At 40.1% G+C, this 26,498-nt stretch overlaps 1 protein-coding gene across 1 annotated transcript in view; it reads right to left on the reverse strand.

Annotated features, from left to right (window-relative positions):
* The window catches only part of SNCAIP (synuclein alpha interacting protein), a 163,550-nt gene that overhangs the window by 31,444 nt on the left and 105,608 nt on the right, over positions 1-26,498 (reverse strand). The window contains exons 4-6 of the mRNA XM_055549763.1: positions 13,490-14,361; positions 11,710-11,889; positions 5,891-6,004 (exon numbers count right to left, since the gene is read on the reverse strand). Coding sequence (XP_055405738.1) covers positions 5,891-6,004; positions 11,710-11,889; positions 13,490-14,361 — 1,166 coding nt within the window. The remainder of the gene's footprint in view (positions 1-5,890; positions 6,005-11,709; positions 11,890-13,489; positions 14,362-26,498) is intronic.

The raw sequence follows: 26,498 nt of genomic DNA on the forward strand, positions 1-26,498 counted from the left end.
ACTGTGCAGAGAGGCACTGCTCAAAGGGATTGGCTGATTATCCACTTGGTTTCACAACCAGAGTTTAGGATTTCTGAGATGGCATGGAGATGGTTAGAATCCCTTGGTTTGGGTAAAGCATGTTTAGCATCCTGGAGAAAAAAACAGCAACCCACTCCAGTGTTCTTGCTTGGAGAATCCCATGGACAAAGGGGCCTGGTGGGCTACCGTTCATGGGATCACAGAGTCAGACACAATGTCGGACATAATGTGCTGAGTGACTAAGCACAATGTTTAGCATCCACTCTCCTAGAAATGCTTTCTGCTCTGATTCTGGAAAACATGCCTGCAGAGACCCACAGTCCTACAGTTTAAACAGTGACTTATTTGACAAATATCCAGTAAAGAGAAGAGATACAGCTACTTTCTCCAACTAAGAAGACCCTGTGAATGTATATCACATATAAATATATATCCATGATGCCTACCTCTTCTTTTAGACCTTTAGTGTGTTCTCCCCACCTCCCCAGTGACCCCACCCCTGCGTGTGTGTGTGTGTGTGTGTGTGTGTGTGAGAGAGAGAGAGAGAGAGAGCGCGGGTGTGGGATATTAAAGAATATAACTTCAGACCTTCATGTTCCCATAGGTATTGCTTTTAGAGAACACCCAATGTAATCACATGGATGACGCAGTTCTGTATTATTTCTGTTTTACAGAATGCCTTTCCAACTGACATGCCATCCAATCACCTATATCTATTATATCTACCCATTCAATGTTCATCTAATGAATGAAAACTTACTTTATGTACTAGTTTCCTCTTCTGGGGATTTTCTGCTCTTTTGATAACCTGTTTTAATGTTTTTTGTGCATTCTTAAAGGCAATGGAACTTTTTTATAGAGGCAATTAATACATGTAATTTATGAACTTTGCTGGACAGTCTAGTTAAAAATGTAATTGAAAAGGATGCCACAGGTACATGCTATGCTATGCTAAGTCACTTCAGTCGTGTCTGACTCTGTGTGACCCCATAGACGGCAGCCCACCAGGCTCCCCCGTCCCTGGGATTCTCCAGGCAAGAACACTGGAGTGGGTTGCCATTTCCTTCTCCAATACATGAAAGTGAAAAGTGAAAGTGAAGTCGCTCAGTCGTGTCCGACTCTCAGCGACCCCATGGACTGCAGCCTACCAGGCTCCTCCGTCCATGGGATTTTCCAGGCAAGAGTACTGGAGTGGGGTGCCATTGCCTTCTCCGACAGGTACATTACTGCTATCAATAAAATCTCTATAGTTTTGTTACAACTGTAAGTTCTAAAGGAGGAAATTTTGTCTGTGATTATGTCATCAAATCTAACAAGCCATCAATTATAAGATTCATTCCAGTTTTTGAGATGCTCAAATGTGAAAAAAAAAAAAGGCCAGCAATAGTTTCATATTGTCACTTATTGTAAAATAAATGTAGAATCTAGAGACAGTAAAACGTGAAAAAATAATACATCTAAGAATTGATTGAACAGGTTTAGGACTTCCCTGGTGGCTCAGACGGTAAAGAATCTGCCTGCCAAAGCAGGAGACCCAGGTTCTACCCCTGGGTTGGGAAGATGCCCTGGAGAAGGGAATGGCAACACACTTCAGTATTCTTACCTAAGAATTCCATGGACAGAGGAGCCTGGTGGGCTACAGTCCATGGGGTCACAGAGTCAGACACGACTGAGTGATTAACACACACACAAAGATGTTTAGGCCGAAAATTTTTTTTTGCCAAACTTATACTTTACTTATAGGTAAACAAACAATATTTATAGCAATAAAAATCATAATTTGGAAGGTACCCAATAACCATTATAGCTGACATTTACCTAGTGTCTACTACAGGCTTCCTGTGACTTTTCTCATTTGGATCTCAGAGCAACCCGTTAAGAAAGTTCTATTATCTCCATTCTAAAGATGAGGACACTGAGGTCCAGGAGACATTTTCTTATCTTTTCTTTTAAAATAAAGAACTATATACAAGGCTCCTGGGCTAGTAAGGGTAGGGCTAGGATTTAAACTCAGACTGAGGAGCTAACGTCCTGTGTCTTCTGTGTATGAATATCCACCATGGCTCATGACCCATGACCCCTGACTCCATAAAGGACGTGCTCCTTTGGCACCCCTTGGGTCACAGAAATCACGTTAACTGCCTGTCAGTCTGTGGGTTGTGGAGCTCTGTGCTGGTTATGCTTTTTCAAAGGCCTTGGAGAGCAGATTCTTGCTTGTGCCGATCAAAGATTTTTCTATGCACTTTCATCTGCAATCGTAGCACTTTCAGTGTTGTTTACTTATTTCTGCCCCATGACAACAAAATAATAAAGTCAACAGAATACTTCTCCTTTTAAAAGTAAACTATGGAAAAACTATGACACAGCCTGTGGAAGCAACCCCCTCACCAGCAGGCCCGTCACCATTCATGACCATTTGGAGGAATTCTGAGCCTCTTGTGAAAAAGTGACTTTTATTTTTTTTAATCTGATCAGGTCAAATATTTAAAATGGAGAATGAACACCACATAGGCAAGTGTGCTCTTTCTTAGTAAATGCTTAATGCTGTGATGCCTGCTGTTTCCATAGCAGAACTTCTTGACCAAAAGTCACATTAAAGGTTTAGAAACAAAATGAGAAATTTGATGGTGAAACAGTGACCAACACGCCAAACAGGCCGGAGCCCCCAAGCATGTGAGTGTGAGAGCTTCGCTGGGACCCTGAAGGAGACCATCTGAGCTTTCATATTTGAATAAAACAGTCCAAGTTACACAGGCGGTAGCTTTGACTTGAGATCATTCTGTCTCAATGGTTTCACCAGCAGCATCTCTCCCTCGGGACAGCAAAGCAGGCCCATCTGAACATGTGCCCCTCTTTTTCCCTGAGTGTCCCTCATGCATTCACCTTCATGCTCCCCGTGGCTGGTTCTGCTAGGCACTATCAGACAATGAAGTAACTGCCCCCTCTGAGACTTTGTGTGTCAAGAGGAGGAAAATCAATTCCTGTTACCCAAAGATCTATCACTCCAGGAGACCACTAAAAACTGCTGGCTACCCCGTGGTTCTGGAGTCCTTACAGCTAAATTTTTACCAGAAAAAGGATGCCAACTGTGAGTCAAATGGAGCCCATTCTTTTAAGAATCTATAGGAGGGGCAGAGGGTAACTAAAATAAACCAGGAGAGAAATTTTCCTCTGTACTATCCTTTCCAAAAGGTATTTACTGAAGAAACAAAAGCAGAACACACTCAAGTGCCTGCTCCATGTAGAAAAACCTGCATGTGCTGAAGCCATTAGAAAACTGTTCAGTAACAGTCTTCCTTGTGAAAATATTAGGCTTGTGATGGTTCCAAGTTCAGCATCTCCACGGGTTATCTGTTACATAAGTGGCTGCAGCGGACGTAGGATGGCTGCGCTGAGCTCGCAGTCCTAATGGGTGTCTACATTTTCCACTTGGGTAGGAATGCTCTCCTGAAGCCACTGCTGGGTACTCTGCTCAGAGCTGTACTTGAGGTCATTAAAAATGCTTATCAACTTGAAATAACAATCTGAAGACTGATACTAACATGAAGCAAATGTTTGACATGGCTCTTCGCAAAGGTCACTAATTTCTGTATTTTCCTCTACTCCAGCCAAATAAACCACACTGTCACCTGACCAAATCCCAGAAATGGCACTTTCTTTTGTTTTATCCCAATGGCTTCAAAGTTATGAGACGCCTGCTGTGAGAGTTGAAGAGAGAAACTGGCACCTATAAGCAACATTTCCCAGGACAAAGAATACCAGATGCCCTATTATTGACTTAAAGTCTCAGAACAGCAAGGCAATCCTTCCCTCCTTTTCTTTGGCAAGCTCTTCCAAAACTGCAGTCAGCTTTTCCACTGATATCTGAAACTCCTCTTTACATAAGCAAATGAAATCAGGGGTGTGAAACAATTATTCAGACAATTTGAGAATAAATAAAATTTCATCTTATATTGAGAATGATTTATGAGGACTATTTGTCTTCATAATTCTTGTGGTCATTTGAAAATACTATTCTCCCCTCTGCTGGCCTAAGCCAAATAAGAGCATCTTTAGCAAATACTTATTAATTCTTATGGTAGTTCATAGAACACCAAGGCTGGGGCTCATAAGTGCAATACACAAAGAAAATGAAGCAATTACTTCAAAGACAGTGGCTTTTACAAATTTTAAATGTTCTTGCTTCTTTCTTCATTCCATAAATTTAGTACCATGAGCTGTGTTTAAGATACTCCAAATATCACAACATATTGTTAGATAGAATTATTAAAAAAAAAAAAAAAGGACTTCTGCAGCTATATCGGTTCCATTGCAAACAAGCTACACAAATTTACACGGATGGAGAAAAAAACAGAATCTGGCCTCAAAGTCAAAGGACCTGAGTTGAGATCCAGCCTTTGCTCTTACCGGCCACTAGACCATATGTCAACCACTTAAACGACTTTCTGTCTTCAGTCTCCTCATCTATAGACTAGGGATAAAAACAACAGAATCCAATAACGTTGTTTTAAAGACTAAGTCAGATAATGTACACAAAAGTCCAATGCCATGGTGCTTGGTATGTATAGGAAACAGTACATATATATATTAATTGAAGTTACCATGGCATATTATAAAGTATCACCTAACATGAACCCCACTAAAGAAAGGCTGTGGCAATATTCTGAGTCTATTTATAAATTTGAGATTTTCATGCTCAAAAAAGTATAATCTCTTGTTGACAACACCACAATTTACTGCCACTGGGAAAGTTTACAAAGCCAAAGGGATACGGTTATAAGAATGAGAAGCAATTTTCTTTGCCACAAACAAATGTGATTAAATCTATTTTAATGCACTGCTGACTTTATTTATATTTTCTTAAGGCTGAGATTGGCATTTTGTGGTTCCAGTTTTTTTTAAGATTATTTATACTCATCCTTCCCAAAGGGAGTTAGTGATGATTTTTTACTGTATACACTGGATTGTAATCTGTGTACATCATTACTCACACTGGGATTTCCTAATGTAGAAACTGACTGTAACTGAGACTCACTTCATTTGCATGATTGCTCATCTATTTTTTTTTTAATTCTCTAATTCTTTGTTGAAGATGATAAAACAAGCTTTGAATACATAAACAAACATGAATAGAAAAACTCAATGTTGTAATTATTACCAAATTAATCTGAAAGTAAAATTTAGCAATGACAATTAAAATCCCAATAAAGATGGTTTAACTGAATATGAACAGCCTGTTTTGGAAAAGAAAACATGTACAAATATTTAAGAAAATTTTAGGTAAGTGATTGCTTTGCTTATCTTTAATGGAGCAAGACTTCCTCAATTAATGTCTTACTAAAGATTTGCTTTTTAATTTTGGGTTCAAGAAAATATATCATTTTTCCTTTCCATAAAAGTTAAATTTGTTTATTATAGGAAATTTGGAAAGAAGTGAAAAACATAAAAAAAGAAAATAAAAGTCACTTATAATTCTGAGTGATAATTACTATAAACATGTGGAGACACAGTTTTTTTTTTTCTAGTCTTATTATTCATTTCTCTTTCTCTCTCTTCAAAATTCAAAGTTGGTGCCAAATTACAGGAACAGTTTTGTATCATATATTTTAACTGAATATTATATAATGAGTATTTTTCTGAAAAATTCTGTCATATGAATGTCTCATTATTTATCCAATATTCTATCATGAAATATCTAGGTTTAACACATTTTTTTCCTACAAAAAATGCTACAATGAATATCATTGCCTATAAATCTTTGAATATATCTTTGATGATTTTTTAGGTTTGGATTTTGATATATTAAAATTTTAAAAAGCAGTAGATTACACAGTATGCAAAGAGAAAATAATTAAAATTTTCTTCATACCTGACCAAAACAACCTGCGTAATGAATAAGGCTTGGAAAATCCTTAGAACAACTCAATTCAGCAATGGCTTCTGTTTCACTCACCATCCAGCGTACACACTCCAACTGACCATTCTAGATTTAAAAAAAAAAAAAATGAAGGTAATTCAAGTTTAAAAGTTATCTCACAGGTGGCATTTTTACCAAGAAAAAAAATTACATGAATTTTAGCTTTTATTTCTGGCTTAACTCATTTACAATAAATGTATACCATACTTGTGATCAGTAATTTCTACTCTAAATCAACTGCATAGTCTTTACTTAAATATTTTCTCATAATTTCATTAGTTATTTAAAAATCAATTTATTAAAGTATAATTTGCTAACTCTAAAATGTACTCTTTTAAAAGTACAATTTGAATTTTTGACAAGTATATTCTCTGGTAACTACAACTCCAATAAAGACACAGAACATCTCCAGCCTTGCCCCCCCATTTCTAGTTCTCCTTTGTTCTTATACTGCTCACCTTTGCCCACATGACCACTCTGATTCCTATCACAGCAGAAGAGAATATGCACTCTTTAACATCAAGTTTCTTTCTACCTGGGCTTCCCTTGTAGCTCAGTCAGTAAAGAATCTGCCTGCAGTGCAGGAGACCTGGGTTCAATCCCTGGGTTGGGAAGATCCCCTGGAGAAGGAAATGGCAACCCACTCCAGTATCCTTGCCTGGAAAATCTCATGGACAGAGAAGCCTGGTAGGCTGCATAATGCTTCTATCTACATAAGCTACTGCTTGGAGATAGCTTATTTCTTTTTATTGCTGAGAAGTATTCCACTGTATGAATATACTACAATTTGTTTATCCATTAACTCTTAGAACTGGCTTTTTCTCTTGATAAGTTAGAATGTGAGGAGTCCAAAATAAAGAAAAGGGAAATAATCCCAATGCTACATTCACTGAAGGAGCCTTCTCTTCCCTGATGCTCACAGTCCTTTTCTCCTGTGTTCAAACCCACACTGTGCAAACCAGGAAGACTGCTGTGATATACACAACCTAGCGATTAAGACCCAGACTTTGGACTGGATTTAAATCCTTAATCCACCACTTAGTTACAAGACCTTGAATAAGCTTCTTCATCTCTCTGATACTCAATTTTCTCATCTATGAAATAGCAGGGGTTAGTAGCAGCTACCTTATGGAGTTACTGTAAAGATTAAATGAGGCGAAGCCTGTCAGCTTCCTAAGCACACAATACCTGTTATCTTATACTATATTAAAATGCTGTCTTAGATCCTCATAATAACTCCAGAAGACAAATAAGACATTCAGCTGCTTTCCTGGTTTACACAGTGTGGGATCTTAGCCCAAGAGAAAAGAACTACAGTGAGTGTGAAGTCAGGGAGGCCTATACTGAAAATAAGACAGGGGAAGTAATCTGCTCATTCTTCACTTACTCTGGAATTTCAAGTAGTTAACTTGTAGCTAATCTCATGTAGAACAGTCATCTAGCATGATTAGTACCTGTTGAATAGTTTCCCGGTGCCCCACTCAGCTCTATCTCCTCCCATTTCTTTCCTCCTTGCTGCCCAGGGAGGCTGATCTCTATGGGTTGATGCCCTTGGTCCCCGGCTTTTGACTAGGTTTGGCTGATGGAAAGCAGTAGCAGGAAACTAGGAAAAGAGAGTGTGTTTAAGGTTCCCTTTGTTCCCGACTCCCCCTTAATGGAGATGCCACTGGTCTGCTGAGTCCTACCAACTAGTCAAAGGTCAAAAGTCAGCAGTTCTACTCAATTCTCTCTATCTCAAGCCCTTCCCCTGCCCTTTTAGGCTCTGGGGTGGTAAATGTGCTCTGGTTGTTACTGACCCCAATATATTGTACTGTCCTTCACATGCTCCCTACACCTACACCCCATCCATTCACCCTCCTTTTGCTTATAAATCATTCATTATGGCCTCTCCTTAAATTACACAATTTGAGCATGCAGTGTTTCTTAGGAGAACTTAAAAAACAAAATAAAACAACCCACGGATACAATGTGCTTCATTCCCTCTGAATGAAGAAAGGAAAAGGAACCATGCTGAGCATCTATAAGCAAGACAGTCTACATCAATGTGTTTTAACACAGAATGCAGAAATATGAGACAATAGTCCTGATTTTAGTAATAGCAGTTAGAGTCTTTTCTCTGTCTTTGGTTAGTCTAACTAAAGGTTTGCTAATTTTTAAGCAGCTTTTTATGAGACAAATTTGGTTTTGCTGATTCTTTCTATTGCTTTTCTATTGTCTATTTCATTTATTTTTTCTTGAAAAGTTTTAGATTTTATTCTTCCCGCTTGCTTTGAATTTAGTATTTTTCTATGTGAGGTAGATTAGGCTATTAATTTGAGATCTTCCTCCTTCTCCTTCTTTTTTAAACACAGGCATTTACCAAAACATATATTTCCCTTTAAGTAAGCTTTAGGTGCATATTTAAATGTAGGTATGTTGCATTTTCATTGATCTCCAAACAGCTTACAATTTTCCTTATAATTTCTCTTTTGATATAATGATTATTTTGGACTGTTTTAATTCTATATACTTGTGAATATCTTAAATCTCCTTCTGTTATTAAAGCTGATTGCATTTCATTATAGTTAAAGACAAACATTTTGCATTTTAATTACTTTAAATTTATTGAGATCTGTTTTATGACCCAACATATGGTCTATAAGAGAGAATATTTCATGTGCACTTGAAAAAAATGCATGTTTCTGCTGCTATTGGGTAGAATGTTCTGTTTGATGTGTTAGGCTTAGTTCATCGAAGAAGAAACATTTAAACAAATAAAAAGTTGCCAGAGAGGCAAAAGGAAATACTATATCATTACCATGAGTTTGAAAGCCATATCACTTGTCATTAATAGAACTACCAACAAAACAAAAATCTTATTAAGTTCTAGCTGGAAATTTTGACTTGCTAACATCTCTGAGCTTTGGGTCACTCATTGTATGTTAAAAAGGACAATCAGTAGGTTATGTATTTTCTCACCAGACCAGCATTTTGTCTTTGGGCTTATTCAGAAATTAAGAGAGAATTAAGGTTATTTCATTATAAATCTGTTTAGATTCTAAATTTTTGTGCTGGCTCCATGTTAGAAAACAGATTATTTTCACCTTTTTGAAACTTTCTTTACAATCATTTTGTTTAACTGTTCCCAAAGGGCACTTAATAATACCTTGAACTCCCACAGTATCTAGTGTTGGGTCCCCGAGAAAGCACTCAATAAATTTTGCATGGAGCTGCCAAGAATTTATGATGTTCCATTTAAGGAGTTTAAGTGTAGGGGGAGATGTTCTTAAGCTTTGGTATGACTTCAGAGCCCCTTTTCTAATGTAATCTTCTTATTTGATATCCTGTCTCTGACTCTGCTTCCTGTCAGCCAAGTTGTATCATCTGAGCAACTTCTGCCCATTTGTACCAAGTCTGTTTGTCTTTAATGACAGCAGGACTCTCCAAAATGTGCTGAACGAGGTGAAACACCACCAGTTAGTTACCAGTGTTCAAAACAAAGTCTTAAAATGGAAGAATGATGACTTCTTGGGACTCCCTCAATTTCATCAATGTCCATCACCAAACACTAATGGACTGAGGCAGGACATGTATCAGGACAGGATCGCCAGAAGGCAAGGCACGTGTTATAAAATATTTGTATTTACCGCTTTTGTAAATTCTAGATTAAATGAAGGAATAAAAGAACACTTCCATTTCTCAGATCATTTTCCAGAAGTAAAATATGAAAAGCCTGAGACTGCGAAACTATAAGAGCTTTTGAGTCCTATGGGTTTGATGCATGTTCTTCATTAAAGCAGAAAAAAAAAAATTACTAAGTTTGCATGCTGATTGTATTAGAGAGAACCTATATTGACTGGAGGAGTTTAAGAATAAACGAACACTTAATATGAATAACATAAAGGAGTTTGCCCAGGGTTGGCTTAATGACCATTAAATTTCTTAGGTACCTTTCTACTTTGAAGATTCTTACTCTATCAAAACAAGCATTTGGGCACACAAATTAACAAATTTTATACAATTATGTGTGTGTGTTAGTCTCTCAGTCGTGTCTGACTCTTTGCAACTCTATGGACTGTAGCCCACCAGGCTCCTCTGTCCATGGGATTTTTCCAGGCAAGAATACTGGAGTGGGTTGCCATTTCTTTCTCCAGGGGCTCTTCCTGACCCAGGGACTGAATCCGGGTCTCCCACGCTGCAGGCACTCTTTACTGTCTGAGCCACTAGGGAAGACTTGACTACGATTATGTAGGTAAGATATATTCAAAACCCACCACCAGTGAGTAAAACTAATGAGCACTGTATTTTATAAATACTGAAATGACAAGGTAGATGTCAGCAGTCACTGGCACTGAAAGAATATTTCAGTCATGACTGACATTCCCACTGATTACCAAACCCAATTCTTGCCTTCCCACAGCATTCTGACATGGGACTAGATCCTGAATTCACCATCCTGCACTGGTAACTTACCTGCCTTATCCACCAGGCTATCAATTCCTTAAGAAAAGAGACTATGTCTCATTCACATTTGTTTTGCCAGCGCCTTAAAACAATGTCTGGTGGACTCAAAAACACTGTTTAACTTCACTATACTGAATTTTCACTCACATGTGTTTTTTCTTTTTTCTTGATGGCAGTTCAGCTCTTATTTGACATAGCATCACTGACAACTAAGGAAAAATGATATCTATCCACTGGGGTCATGGATTTCTTATATGATCAAGAAACCTAATCACTGAGTAACATTAAACAGAATAGAAAGCAACTTTTTAACAATGTAAAACTTTGCTGAATGATAAATAAATTGAAGATACAAAAATTTAGATTTGCATAAGAGGTATACAGGGGAAGGAAATTGCTTTTCAAATATAACATGTTCCTTAGTGAATTCACAAACAGACTTTAAACTAGCAAGTTCCCCTAGTATATTTCAATATAATTCTATTTGTAAAAATTATGATTATTCAGCTTTTAGAAGCCATAACTATTAAGCAAAGCAAAGTACAAATGCAGAAGCACAAGATGTATTATATTTCCCTAAATTTCACTTCTGGCTTCTTAATAAATGTGATTGAATTCCACATTTATTTGCCAAAGATCTTAAAAGTAATTTTAGTTTAATAGCTAACCTTCTAGTGATGTGTTACATTTTACAGAGGCACTCACTACAGTGCTATAAAAAACAACATTTTCCTGTATCAGTGTTTCTGGGTTTTAACTCTATCCCAGTCGGCATTAATTTGCCTAGTTTTTGACAGATAACATACTGTGTTCTGTGAGAGCCAAACTCAAACTCGGCACCGATATTCTAAAGAACTCCTGATATTGCAGACACTTCAACTTCAGATGTAATCCATTAGAGGTCCACTTTATTCTCTGAAATCCTCCTGAGTGCTAGGCTAGCATGCCTTACCATACACCTTTTCCCCATTCATCTTGCTCATTTATACTCACATTAGGAAAAAAAAATGAAACAGCCTCACAAAGATCCAGGGGTGGTTAAGAATCCAAACTGCAGTCACCATGAATAACAAAAGTTCTTAAAATGGCAACAGATCATTTTCCTTTCTCTTTATTAGCTTTCCTTTCTCTTTTGATGCTTACCCTAAATTGGAATATAGTCTCAAAATCTCAAAGCAGTTAGCAACTGAGATGGTTAACCTTTTAAATGCAATAGGTTCACTTGCTGTTTGCTTGGAACATCACTCTTCTCTCTTTCCACTCTAAGAGTTTACTAGAAATCTGACAAGACAGGAACATGTGGAAGGCCCAGCCCCAACCACCAATACCTTGATGGCCAGGCCTGCGGGAGTCAACTTCTCCACATTTCGCTCGTTGAGGCAGTCTTCTCCCATCAAAGAAGTGAGGTGCTGCAGGCACTCTGCGTGTCCCTGCGATGCGGCAACGTGTAAGAGATTGTTTCCACTTTCGTCATGAATTTTGTCTAGATTGTCGGCAGCTAGGTGTGGCTGTACACATAGTAAGATGAGGAAAACTTGAGTCAATAAAACAGAATGAGAAGCTTGTGGGGGTTTTGCTCTGGGCCTTGGGAAGAAGAGATGAACTTCCAGAAGCCCTGGTGACAGTCACGGGGTTGTAATAAGTCAGAATTCCTTGCTATGAAAGCACAGGAATGCTCAAGTGACTTACTTTCATGGGAGACAGGCAACAGAGATGAGTCAACGAGTCTGTAGAGGCTCCAAGCCAGCTTTCTAACAACTCATGGCAACCAGCAGGTTTCTTGTCTGTCTCCTCCATTCCTGCTATGTTCTGAGGGCCAGACTCTGCTTTATTCCCTGCGGTAGGTTTGCTGAATGAATGAACTACCTGTCTTAACCATCTGCTTTGACTTGAGCTTTGGAGAGCTGGCTCTGACGGCAAGCCTCATGATGGGTGCTGTAGTCTGTGCTCCCCCGGGTACCTCCAGACACTTTCACCCCTAAACAAACTCATGGGCATCTGGAAGCTATACTTGGACTCTGGTTTCTTCACCTCGAGTGAAGTTCAGTGCCCTGAATGTGACTCATTGATAAAGACTGTTGGGTAAATTGAGAGGTGTTATCATTTGGGAAACATAAAAACATGGGAAAGATAAAAGAAAGGAATGAACCAGAGAGAAGAGCCAGGAGAAATGGAAAAGACATTTTCAAGAGGCCCCCCAAAAAAAAAAATTACTTTACTTAGTAAAATTGTTCAATGATATCATCCTATCATAACACTAAAATTTGTGGTAATAGACCAAGTGCATTACATTTATCTATGCATAGCTTTACCATGAGTAGAATCACATGGCCAAGATGTGATGATTTTCCTTGAATGAGACTTTAATTAACACCACAGTGTCAGCTCAGGTTTACTACTGTTTGATCCATGTCTGGAAGCCAGGAAAGAACAATGTAGGCAGATGGAATGTGATTTCAGTTTAGTTTTCTCTGAGCCTAAGCAGAACAGACTTTTCTTACATCATGTTACTCTGTGTCTAGAGTCTCTGGAAAAGCTTCTTCATGCTCCCTAGACATGCAGACCTGGAACTAAATAAAAACTCCATGTGGGTCAGAGGGCAATCAAGCTCTAGGGTAAGTCTCTATCTGCAAAAGCTTTCAAACATCCTGGTCCAAGTCTTCTGAATAATGATCAGGATAAAACATAAGACCCTCTGTTCATATATCTGGCAATTCCCCATCAGCAAGGAACTGACATCCCCACAAATAACTCAGTGAGAGCATTGGGAACCATTTGAAAAGCAAAAGGAAAGACATTAACATTCATATTTTTAAAAGTGCTGGGCTTTTTTGGGTTTTGCTTTTACTTTAGAGTACATGTCCTTATTACAGTTGAATTCATGCACAGTTCAAGTGAAATAATACTCCCTCTATAGCCATTTGTTTTTCCTTATATTAAACACCTTTTAATTTTAAAATTCCAAAGTCACATCGCCCAACTAAAGCCATGAGCAGAGATTAAACAAAAACTGGAACAAAAGCATCATCATTCTGTTACTGGTGAACGGAGTTGATAGAACTGGAGTTCTAGATGGTTAGGGTGTATATTGAATTAGTTCATACTCACCAGGAGAGATATTTGTCCTTCTTTAACAATGTTCAAGATGCTTTTTACTTTTTTCAGGTACTCGTTCCTTTCTTCGGGTCCCTGGGAGCTGGTCCAGTTCATGCCACCAATCTGCTCCTCTAGTTTGGGGTCTGTTGCCGAGGATTGCAGATGGAAGGCCCTGAGCTGGCAATCTGGTGCCATTGCCTTGTCAACTTTCCGACTGTGAGGATCACTGAAGGTCTTGTGTAGGAAGTCCTTACCCTGGTTTTCAGGCTCATAAGCAGAGCCACATTTAACGAGAGGAGGAGAACTCTCTGATTCTTCAGGGGAGAGCTTCTGTTGGTCCTGGACAACAGAGGATGCTTTTCTCAAGTGAGGGCTTTTCACAGGAGAAAGGACACAAAATGGTGTCATGTTAGACGGGGAGCTCTCGGCACTTCCGGTAGGGCAAGCTTTGCCGGAAAGGCCATTAATGCTTGTGCATAAACCCAAAATTCTTTTTTCCGAAGTCGCCTTGGTGAAAGAGGCGAGCTGCTGACTGGATTTGATGTAAGGCACGTCGAGAATCTCATCCATGTCGAGGTCATAATGTTCCAGCTCCCCCAGCAGGGTGCTGGGTTCCGTGCTCTTCCTTTGGGGGCTGCCCTCGACAGCTCTGGGGCCGAGCTCCTCGGGTTGGGGGCCTGGGTCAGGATCACTCCCTTTCTGGTACTCTGCCTTTTGGTTCTTTTGGTCATCACTTTCATTGTTCTCCAGAGTCTCTGGCTGGTGTTTCAATGGGGACACTCTTTTCACTGGGCGGAACTTACTATACACATCGGCGATTCCTGTGGGCTTCTGCGTGTTTGTAATAAGAGTTGAGACACCACAATTCCAGCCAGAGCTAGACACTGTTTTAAAATAAATTAAGAGAGGGGACTATTAAATTGAAACCCTGAAAATAGCATGGCCATGTAGGCAGACACGATGCTCTCAAGTTGTGCTCAAAGGAAGTCTGGGTATTAAGGAACAATTTAAGAGAGAATGTAGACCATAAAAGTTTGTACTTACCCTCGAAAAACAGTGAATGCTAAAAGAAAGTTACCATGTATTGGCTCAGAATTAATTCATGTAGTAATAATAGTAGAAGCAAACAGCAAAAGAAAACAAACCCAGACAGACACTCTATTTTATTCCCTGAGTGGTTGCACCTCCCTGACAGTATGTTGATACTTGTCACCACTCTGAAAAACAGAATTGGAGGATAGGATCCTTTGCGTTTAATAAACTTCCAAACTAATTCAGGGAGAGAAGGTATGTACCTGCATTTGTGCACACACACATAGGTATACCCTTAGAGCTCATGAAGTCTTGGAGAAAGAAGGGGTAAATGATTTAATACTGGGCAAACTTAAACTGAGAACTATTGAGTGATTCGCTAGGTGATCTGTTAGATGGATCAGGGAAAGAACAGGAAGGCATGGAATGGTCAGGACTGGCTGGACCGTGGGAGATAAGGCACAGTGGAATTCATCCCACCCTAGACTGATTAGTATCCAAGTCAACCATAGCTCGTGGGCATTTGACAGTGCTTTCTGGCATATGACCAGCAACATAACACACTGCCACGCCACAAGGGAGCATGCTCTTTTAGAGTCACTGCGGCCCTCCGTCGTTTGGAAAGCTGGAAATAACAGGAGGAAGTTGCAAAGGGAGGGTGAAGCAGGCAGGCTAGTATTTTTTTTCCCCCTTCTCATTTCTGTGCAAAGTTTAGATAAAGATTGTATAGTCTGTGTTCGAGTGTCTGGTTGGGATGACGTGTCAAGTGAAACAGCAACACATCAGAGGTGAAAGACAAGCACCACCTCCTTCCACAGGGAGCCTCATATGACCAGCTGCCCCTGCCTCCCCTCAGAGGCTGACCGAGCAATGGCCTCCTCCCTCGGCCTCGATGATACAGCTTCCTCTCTGGGACAGTGCTCTGACTAGACAGATGACCCTGCACCCCGGTAACTTGCAGGCCACTGATTTATGGACTTTTACTTCTTTCCCACTTAGTTTATACCATCCTCCACCAAAGGGGTGAGGTTTCAGGATATGCCTTCCCACTCAGCATCTCCCATCTCTGTCTCCTCTAGAACGGCAGCGGGTGGGAAGTGTTTAAACCAAAGCACCTGTGTGTGTCTGTTCTTTGCCAGCAAGCACAACCCAAAAATGGGCTTCCCAGGTGGTGCGGTAGTAAAGAATTCCACCTGCCAACAGAGGAGACGCAAGAGATGGGGGTTCGATTCCTGGGTTGAGAAGACCCCTTGTGGGAAGAAATGGCAACCCAGTCCAGTATTCTTGCCTGGAGAATCCCATGGACAGAGGAGCCTGGTAGGCTACAGTCCATGGGGTCTCAAAGAGTTGGACACGATGGAGTGACTGAGTACACACACACACACAGCACAACCAAAAACTAAAGGAACCTGAGAGGAACGTATATTTGGGACTGTAACTTCTGCAATAGCCCCTGCTATCACTGATTCTTGGGGTGAAAGTAGCATACAGATGATTTAAAGTTCCCCAGATTTAGACCTGGCCATTCTTCTTCCTACTACAGTGTGTTCTCAAAGGATTCCGGTAAGTTCCAGAGTCAAAACAAAATGAGAGTGAGCGTTCTAAGCCTGAATGCTGGATACCTATCGGTGGGTGAGTTTTCCCCCCAAGTGGACCACAACTTTGCTTGTGGTCTCAGAGGGTCTGCACAAAGCAATCCTTCTCTGAGGACTTTCAGGAACCTACGAGAACACTGTCAGCTGTGGAGTGAGGCCAGGATTCTGTCTAATAAGAACGTGAAGTCACTCAGTCGTGTCCGACTCTTTGCAACCCCATGGACTGTAGCCTACCAGGCTCCTCTGTCCATGGGATTTTCCAGGCAATAGTACTGGAGTGGATTTCCATTTCCTTCTCCAAGGGATCTTCCCAACCCAGGGATCGAACCCAGGTCTCCCACATCATAGACAGATGAAACGGGTGTTAATTGAGAATATTCCAGAGGGAAGGGAGGTATCTAGATGCTCTTAAGCTGCTGCTCCTCTGCCTTTAGCTAACTCTGGTTCTTATATGTATACAGTTCTTGACACAGAGCAGACAATTAACAAATGCTAGTATCTGAGTTTGAATCTCACTCTGTATAACACAGTAAATTTCTTTAAAAATGCCCAAAGTGCATCTTCTGAGGGATTCACAGCTTAATTTCACAGGGAACGAAAGTCCTTTTAATAAACTCAGAGGAGCAATAATCACCAACGAGAGCTGGATTTTCTAGTTATTTATGAAATGTAAATATGCAAAGGCAAAGACTAATTCCAACTGGTCCATTATAAATTTCAAAGTCTTTCTATCCTTTATATGTCCTTTTGCCCTATAAAATGTAAAGCTAAAAAAATTAATGCCTGCCAGCAATTCTTGCCAAGCCTTTAACTCTTCCTTTCAAGAACACATGGTTACTTACTTTTTTAAAAGAGCAGAGAAACAGTGGACATAGATTTTATTATATGTAAATATGCCTTTAATTTTATCCATCAATTATCTGAAAAGCTTATAGTAGAATATATATATATATATTCCTTAACATTTCTGAGATATACACTTATTATTAGGGACAGCATTTGCTCATATATTGCCAACTACCTTCATGTTTTTGGAACTTCTTGATAATGTGAATCTCAGGATGTAATAAAAAAATTTTCAAGCCACATAACTTAGTGGGCCAGTACAACGAGAGCATTGTACCAATGTATTTATGTATCATATAAGGTCGTGGGTTCAAAAGGCTACTCTTTTATGTTGGCTTTATTTACATGTGAAATTTTTTCCAAGTGATACAGGGAAATGGATACCATATGTTTCCCAGCTGTTTTCTTCTGACAGGAGCCATTAAGAATGCTCTATGGAAATGAATTCTGTCTGAATCTTATGAAAACACTTCTTTCCACAGAAGAGCCTAGAAACTGAAGACTGGGCATCAACATTAGGCTTGTTGTCCTCCTTATTCAAACCTATGATTTTTTTTTTTTTAGGTTGAGTGTGAAATCTGTGCTTTTTAGTCTCTGTCTTGACTTCCTGGGAAAAAAAAGCCCAGTTAGAAAAAAATGGATTAGATGACAAGTTTTCATGAGAATGCTCTCATTTATTACCATATACTTGTCTGAGAAGTAAAATTTTGTTTATATACAAAAGATAAAACTCAATTAGTTTCTTTCTCCTAAGCTGGGAAAATGGGCATTTTAAGCATAACATCATTGCCCTTAATGACTGACAAGATTTTCACTTCCAATTCGATAACTCTACCAAAAACTCCACTTATACTGTTGTTCTATGCCAACACCATAATAAAGTTCTTATAATGCATCGAAACAAAAATCAGACTAACTATGGTTACTAGGAAGACTTTGAGGCTAAATTTGTTTCCTGGAAATCATGAATAAACAATTCACATGTTAAACTTTAAATCTCTGAAAATCTGATCTATTATCTTATGAGATCTTTACAAGCTCTGTAAGAACACAGTCTGTGTCTAATTTCTCTCTATCCGTCAAAGCACCCAGGAAATTCCTTTATACGAGTAGGTTCTCAGTGACTTTTTGGTACAGTGGATTCATTTTCAACATCTTATGAAAGGAAACACATAAAATACACCTTAAACCAGTCCTGATTATGGCACACATTTTCTAAATGGTCAGTAGGTGAATGGAAGTGCATTTGAGGCTGACTTATAGGCCGTAATTCCCTCTCCTAATCTAATTGGCACTTGGAATGTCTCCGATCTCCAGCATGGTATTTCCAATTGCCTGCTGACCATCTACAGGTCACCATGTCTTCAACAAGCATCTAATGTGAGCCCACGTCATGCAGGTATGTGTAACAGGTAGAATGTTCTGACCCAGGGGTTGAATCGCCTTCCACACTGGCCTGCTTTCTCCTTTCCACTTCCTTATCCAACACACACCCTCTCTCTCTCTCTCTATTCCATCTTCTCTAAATGTATTCCTGAATCATACGACCATGTATGCTGGCTCCCAAGCAAACCACCTCCAAGGCATCACTGATCTTTCTATTTCTTTTTTTAAATTAACTTCTGTTGGAGTATAGTTGGCTTACAATGCTGTGTTAGTTTCTGCTGTACAGCAAAATGAATCAGTTGTGCATATACGATATCCACTCTTTTTTAGATTCTTTTCCCATATAGGTCATTGCAGAGTAGTAAGTAGAGGTCCCTGTGCTATACAGTAGGTTCTTAGTAGCTATCTATTTCACATATAACATGTATATATGTCAAATCCCAATTTCCCAATCTATCCTTCCCTCCCTTTCCCTCTTGGTAACCAGTTTGTTTTCTACATCCGTGACTCTATTTCTGTTTTGTAAATAAGTTCATTTGTACCATTCTTCTTTTAGATTTCATGATCCAGCAATCCCACTCCTGTGCATATATCTGAAGAAAACCATAATTCAAAAAGATACACATACCCCAATGTTCACTGCCGAACTATTTACAATAGCCAGGACATGGAAGAAACCTAAATGTCCACTGATGGACGAATGGATAAAGAAGATGTGGTACATACATGCAATGGAATATTACATGACCATAAAAAATAATGAAATAACTCCATCTGCAGTGACATGGATGGACCTAGAGCCTGTCATACTGAGTAGAGTAAGTAAAAGACAAATATCATATGATATCGCTTATATGAGGACCCTTCTCTTTTATGATCCCTGCCCCTCAGCCCTTAGGCAGTGAGGGCTTACTGATCCTCAATCCTTCTCTAATTTGGTCCCTTGCTTCATCTTATCACACTGACTAGACCACACTGAGACCTTCCCATAGTCTGTGCAGGGTTCTGTCTACTTCTTAGGTTTTCCTTTTTGATCTCCTATTCAGATAAGTCTGATTTTGTCACTTCTTAATTTAGAAACTTTGAGGTGGCCTTGTACTGCCTAAAACAATATTCCCCCACCTACTGGGGAGGCATATCCCAGTGCACAGAAACCATGCTAAATACCCCTGATTTAAAGAATAAGCAAGCTTCTCACTTTTCAACTCTTTCTTCTTCTTAATTTAAGAACTCTCAGTTAAGTGCTACAATGACTTTAACTCCTCCCCCAAACTTACAAATTCCTTTCAGAATAATGAGACTGTGGGCCTTCACCTCAAAGACTTTCATTAGCAAAGAGTTCACATAAACACTTTATTTCTATCCCATTTTAATGATGTCCTTGAATTTACTATGACACCGATTTTCCACTTACAACACTGACCTAAAGTTTCTCTTAAAAACAAATATGCTAAAAATAAGTGGTCTTAGAAAAACAGGTTTAAAATAATAATACAAGTGGTTTACAGGTAAAACAAAAATGGCAGAGAAAACTTTACATGTACCCATGTTGCAGAAATTAAACTTGAACCAACTAAGTTTTGACGAACCTTCTACTTTCGGGATAGTAGCTAAATCCTTGAGCATTCTTTATTTTCTAAGTTATCTTCTCATCTCAGCACCATTATTCTCACATCACTCACTTTCCTTTGCCTTTCCATTGCTAAACTCACCCTTTCTGCATGTCCCATATCCTTCTTTCATTCTCCCTCCTTGTGGCGAGCACCCCTGCCCCATGATGCCTTTGCTGCCTTCTCTGCCTGAGATGGAAGCTCATCTGCCAAGATTCCCCTCACGTGTTACCTCCTTGGTTCTCTTCCTCTGACTTTCCCAGATAACTGCTGTCCCTTGCTTCTCAGTGCCCTGAGATAGACTTGCCCATACTGAGAGTCAGGCATTTATAAAGCTCTGTTTCAACCATTCACTTAAGCATCTGTCTCACCTTCTCTACTGAGAGTCTCTCAAAGACTGCTTATGAACCAATCTGTTTATAACAGCCCTCTCTCAGGCACAGCATGTCACAGATACAGGGACCAAGGACTAAACCTTTTAAAAAATGAATAAATGAATGAAGGGAGGAGAGAGGGCATTGCACAGGGGGGACAAAGGTACAAAAGAACATGCTAGACCAAAGACGCAAAGCAGACCACATACATGAGAGCCTTGTCCCAGTGAGCCAGTCCTGCCCACACGTTAGACACACTGAATGTGTTGAATATTTCAAAGACAGTCTTGGTAAAGCTACTGAAGATGTGCTATGTATTATTTTCAAATATTTCCTAAGTTCTAAGCCAAAATTGCTTCATCTGTAAAATAAAGGGGTTAGGCACATGATGGCTAAGACCTGACCCACCTCTAAATTTCTATGACTGTATGGAATGTCTACAAATAACAGGGCTCTTTATTCTGAGTGACTCACTGTGGAACACTATAATTCTTCTGGATCCATGTCTTTCAACAGATCCTCACAAATTTATAATTATGAGGCTAAGCTGATTGCTGACACAGAACAACTCTTTGGCTCTTGGGACTGATAAATTAGTATTTTCTTAGGAAGATAATGTACAGTTTGCGATTGCAACGGTGGATCCAATTTTTGAGACTGAACGTCAGTGCTGGCTCCCAAAATGTCTATTTTACTTCTAAATATGGAGTTATGTGTCCATACTAGAAAATTAGCTTTAGACATCAAGAAGAAAAAGGGGGTATCTTTATGATAAAATACTGTTTTCTTGCTATTTATTGTTAAAAGGTAAAGGAATACTATTTTCCTTGAGAAACAAAACAATCAGCTTTAGCTGTAATTGCCTTAACATGTACACAACAATGCCCTTCACATCTACAGCTACTGGAAACCCAGGCATCTTCAAGGACATGACTTCAAAGTTCTCCAAGAGGCCATTTCCCTCCACTTCTATACCTAAGAGAGGGATATCAATGAAAGATCAGGAGGATCAATGCTAGAGTCAAGTTTCCTGAATCCAATGTAAATGATATTCATCGTGAGCCCACTTATCAAAAACACGTCAAGTTCCAAAGAGTGGTGACAGGTGACTTACATCATCTCATGACAAATGAAGAAGGATACAGAGCCTGACTGAAGATTACTTGCTGAGTACTCTCTGTACCATCCGTGGGGACTAGATTGGAACCTGAACTAAGAAAGGGTTAACTCTGAATCTGGAGCATTGTGTCAGGCCACGACACAATGGGAAGAGCTTGTGGAGCTGGTGGAAGTGAGGAACACATGTTTCTGGAATGTCCCCATGGAGTTGTCTGCTCATTCCTTTCACTGGTGCCACAGACCCTTTATTAAGCATGCTGTGAGGCTGAGGGGACAGTACAGAAGATTTTCTTATAAAAATATCAACCAAAAATTTATTCACATTGAGAGTTAAAATATTAATGGAAAAGATTCATTGATTTGGTTCTCAACTTCCTGAATTTAAGTGGCTGCTGATACCAAGCAGCTGTAGAAAGTGTCAGATTCCAGTTTTGTAATTCCCAGCCCTGCCCTGAACTGTCAAGACCTGCTCACATCATTTTGTGCCCCATCTGCACACATCTATTTGTTGGGTGAAAACTCATAGGAATACTCAAAATCCCTTACTACCTGGATAGAAAAGATACTTCTTCTCCAAAGATGTATGTTCTATCATGAAATGTGACATAATATTTTTACTACTTAAAATCTTTGGACCTTTTAAAAGTATGGTTCCTATAAAAGAGCAATGGGTGATTCTCAAGAAAGTACACAGTTTTAGTTATTCTGTTACCTAAAAGGGCTTCCCAGGTAGTTCAGTGGAAAAGAACCTCCTGCCAGTGCAGCAGACATAGGTTTGATCCCCAGGTCTGGAAGATCCCTGGGTCTGGAAGGGTCCCTGGAGAAGGAAATGGCAACTTGCTCTAGTATTCTTGCCTGGGAAATCCCACGGACAGAGGAGCCTGGTGGGCTCCATGGGGTCTCAAAGAGTCTGATAGGAAAGCATGTTGACCTTCACTCTGACATCAGCAAAACCTTTTGAGTGGATTAACTCTTGTATCCACTCTAGGCCCATTACCAGGTTTCCTTTTTTTCCCCTCTCTCAGTGCTAAGTTGTAGAGAGAGATATACATCCATGCAGGGTACAAAGGCTCAGCAAGCAGAGAAGTGTGGAGACAGGGGAGAGCTTGCTCAGCATGGTTTCTGGAAAGTGCAGAACCACACTTACCAGTTTTAACTGAAGGTGGCGATGTTTTACAGTGCTGATCTGTCAAGGCCAGGAAACATCAAGAGACTGCTCCTTGCTAAGAGAACAAGAGGCAGAGGGGGTGGGCAGGGCAGGGGATGGGGGTTGAAAGAGATCCCCATCCTCTACCCTCTACAGCTCCAATAGATGGCTGGCTCCCAGAATGCCATCAGTAAAGTTTTCTCTGTATGAAGTCACGTATCCACATTAGGAATACAGCTTTAGATACAAGAAGAGAAAAGGGTGTACACATCTTTAGGATGCAAGAGTGTTCTCCCACTTTTTAAAAACTAAATGTTAAATGAACTCTATTTTCCAGAAAAAAGTGCTAAGTGTATGAACTCTGGTCCCATTTTGAGGGGGAAGCACTTAAAGGTCTGGAAGGGTGGAGAAATGGGAGGAAGAACTAGCCTGGCCTGCAGCCCCCCTTTTCACTAGGGTCTGCCCACCTGAGCTGGTGGGGCCCCTGCAGAGCTCTCCATTACAAGGCTGTGGAGAGAACAGGGCAGGTACAGGGAATGCAGCAAAGAGCAGACAGAGGCTCGTCCAGGAGAAAGCCGAGCAGAGCCGCGTTCCTCTCTGTCCACTGTGGCTCAGCACACACTTCTCAGGCACTGTTATAAACTATCAGAAAATAAAAAACCTCTCCAGTTTCTTAATTAGAACTTTCCTAAAATGTCCTCCATCTTTAAATTGCTAACACAATATGTTGGTGTAAAACCTCCTATGTTTCTGACTACAAGGCAAGTGTATGATTTCACTAGATGTTTTCATAGCAACTGCAGAGGGTGATTGGTGCCTCTGTTCCTTTCACTTGAAAATAAATGTGAACTCAGAGAATTTTAAGCATTATATGGAAAGTTACACACTATGCTGACTGCTCAACCAGGACCGAGATTCTTGACTTCAACTTTCTTTCCGTAATACCACAGAACTGCCTTATCAAAATGAAAAGCATCCCCTAAATATGCGATTCACATTTTTTTTTTCTATTTGGGTCACATGTGGGCAATGGAATCCTAAACACCAGTAGTAAAACCTGGTTGTACTCATTTCAAATTCACTTTAGTCTAAATCCCAAACTGTACATTCTGTCTATAGATTTTGGTAACCACTGACTATGAAGTAACATTAGTAAAATGGCTTTTAATAAGTTTTCTTAGAAACAGTTGAGTGGAAGAATCTCCCTAATTTGTTTATCTTTAGTGGCATCAGCCTAAATTTAGAGTCATCTTATCACTGAGAATTAGTTCTGAATTCGGCTGCCAATTCCTTCAACTGGTTAAAGGTGGCAATTTCGTTCCAGTATAAGCAAGAGATACAAGAATAGAATAACACTTATTTAGAAGTGCTAAAGTAACTGGTAGAATGTTAAAAGGCTCTTACAGGGTCCATTCATTCTACAAACATCTGTTGAATGTTCTCTGTGCGCAGGGTTCTAGGGGTTCAGAGGGGAATGAAACAGACATAATCATTGTCCGCAGAGGCCAAGCCAACAGGCACGCAAGTACACAGATGAATGAGAAATTACAAAATGCAAGTTGCTCTGATGGAACAGAGAACAGATGAGAAGCCTCATCATGGCAGTGATAAGTCCTAAGCCAAGACCTGAGGATGAGAAGACAATTACTTGAGGGTAAGATGAGAATTACAATTCTCATCTTTCTCCTGAGGGGAAAATATAGGATAAAAGATGATTTTGTGTAGATCTGGGTAGAAGGAAGCCCATCCTCAAATGTCTGATGCCGGACAGAATCTGGCGGGTTTCATAGTTCTCGTATCTAGAGCAGAGTGAGCCAGGGTGAAGGAGAGCAAAGATGAAGCTAGGCAAGGTTGTCAGGGGCCAACTCATTTGAGGGTTTTATTGACCACAAAAAGGAGTTTGGTTTATATTTTAAGTGAAATGGGGTATTCTTAGGGGGGTTCCACAGAGAATAAAAGGGTCTGTTTTACATTTTTTTATAATTTTATTTATTTATCTATATATATTGGCTGTGCTGGGTCTTCACTGCTTTGCTAGAACAGGTGCTATTCTTTGTCGTCACAGTCCTCAGACTTCTCATTGTGGTGGCTTCCCTTGTGGAGCAAGGGCTCCAGGCACACAGGCTTCACGAGCTGGTAGCACACAGGCTTGGTAGTTGGAGCTCACTGGTTTAGTTGCTCTGTGGCATTTAGGATCTTCTTGGACCAGGGATTGAATCCTTGTCCCCTGCATTGGCAGGCAGATTCTTATCCACTATTTACCAGGGAAGTCCAGCTTTATATTTAAAAATACATCTTTGTGCCTACTTGGAAACGTGGGATGGAAACGTGGGATGGTAGAATTGATGGTGAAGAAAGAAGTGAGACTAGTTCATGGTTGTTAATTCAGATGAAATGTAAGGGTGGCTTAAGTCAGGGCTTCTCAAACTTGAGGGCTTCCCTTGTAGCTCAGCTGGTAAAGAATCCATCCGCAATGCGGGAGACCTGGGTTTGATCACTGGGTTGGGAAGATCCCCTGGTGAAGGGAACGGCTACCCACTCCAGTATTCTGGCTTAAGAATTCTATGCATTGTATAGTCCATAGGGTTCGGTCACAAAGAGTCGGACATGACTGAGTGACTTTCACTTTCACCTTCTCAAACTTGCATCTGCACAAAGGATTGGCCTGGAGAGCTTGGTAGGATGCAGATTCTGATGTGGGAGTCTGGAGCAGGGCCAAGTTCGCATTTCTAACAGGCTTACAGGTGGTGCTGACCGTGCTGGTTCTGGCTCCAGATTGCACCGTGAGACGTAAGGGCCTAAGCAATCAGTGCCGTGGAAGGGTCTGGATTTTTGTAGATGATTCTTTACTGCCTCTGAGAATCCTTCAACTATGAGATTCTAGTATCCTGTTTCTATTACATGACTTTCAAATTTTTTTCTTAGGGGAAGAGTCAGGGCAAAGGAGCTAAGTGGACAAAGCGCATCGGTTCATTTTAAATAGGAAGAAAGAGCCCATTGGGAGACTAAAGAAAAAGGATAAGCTCTCATCTAGAAGTGGGGTGGTCTCTGAGATGCTGAGAAACTCCAAAATCAGTAATGATGCTCCCCTCCCCAGTCATACCATTGCTGTGATTGGGAAGGCGGGGCAGGGAAAATCCCTCCTCCCTTATGACAGAGTGACTTCTGAGGAGGAAGTCACCTGGGGGCTGCACAAGGTCAAAAGCACTCAGGTTCTGTACCAGTTTTCCCTTCACCCTGGGCTTCATTTCTTCCCCTACCTCCCTCCATGATGCTTATCTCCCTGAGTTCTCACCCTTCCTTACTGGGATTTCCTTGAACTCATTTCTACCAAGAGGAGATTTCTCCACCAGTTTTGAGTTCAGTAAAACCAAAATATGGGGAGGAGACTGGGTCTCTGCCCTGAAGTTTTCTCCCTCTCTGACAATGCCTCATTCCTGACTTTCTTAACTGCACAACCTTCTAGACAATCAGGGAGCTGCAGGGCTTATATCCGCGGCTAAGCAAAGGGAAGAAATATTCAAGTAAAGAGCGGGGAAAAGATGCAATGTATTTAATCTCTGCCACTGCCAGCCCTTTACATTATTTTTGACAAGAGTTTTATTTTTAACTTCTCTATCACCCCCTGGTTCCTATCTTTCCCTGCACTGACTTCATACTCTTTCTTTCAGAAACATAAGCTAAATATGGGGTTATGTGTTAATCTGTAAGTGTTAACGGATTAAAAGCAGACAGGGGGGCAGCTCTGTTTTCCTAAGATCTGTGGTTCATTCAAAGTGATGGCCATACACATTTTGTAACAGCAGAAAAAAGCAGTGGATAAAATGGCCCTTACATCATGGTGACAACCATACAAAAAATACACCTCATGAAAAAATGCTAGAAAGAAATATAGTGATTTTGTTTTGGTGG

This window comes from Bubalus kerabau, chromosome 1 (assembly GCF_029407905.1).
Source record: "Bubalus kerabau isolate K-KA32 ecotype Philippines breed swamp buffalo chromosome 1, PCC_UOA_SB_1v2, whole genome shotgun sequence".
Classification (NCBI taxonomy): domain Eukaryota; kingdom Metazoa; phylum Chordata; class Mammalia; order Artiodactyla; family Bovidae; genus Bubalus; species Bubalus kerabau.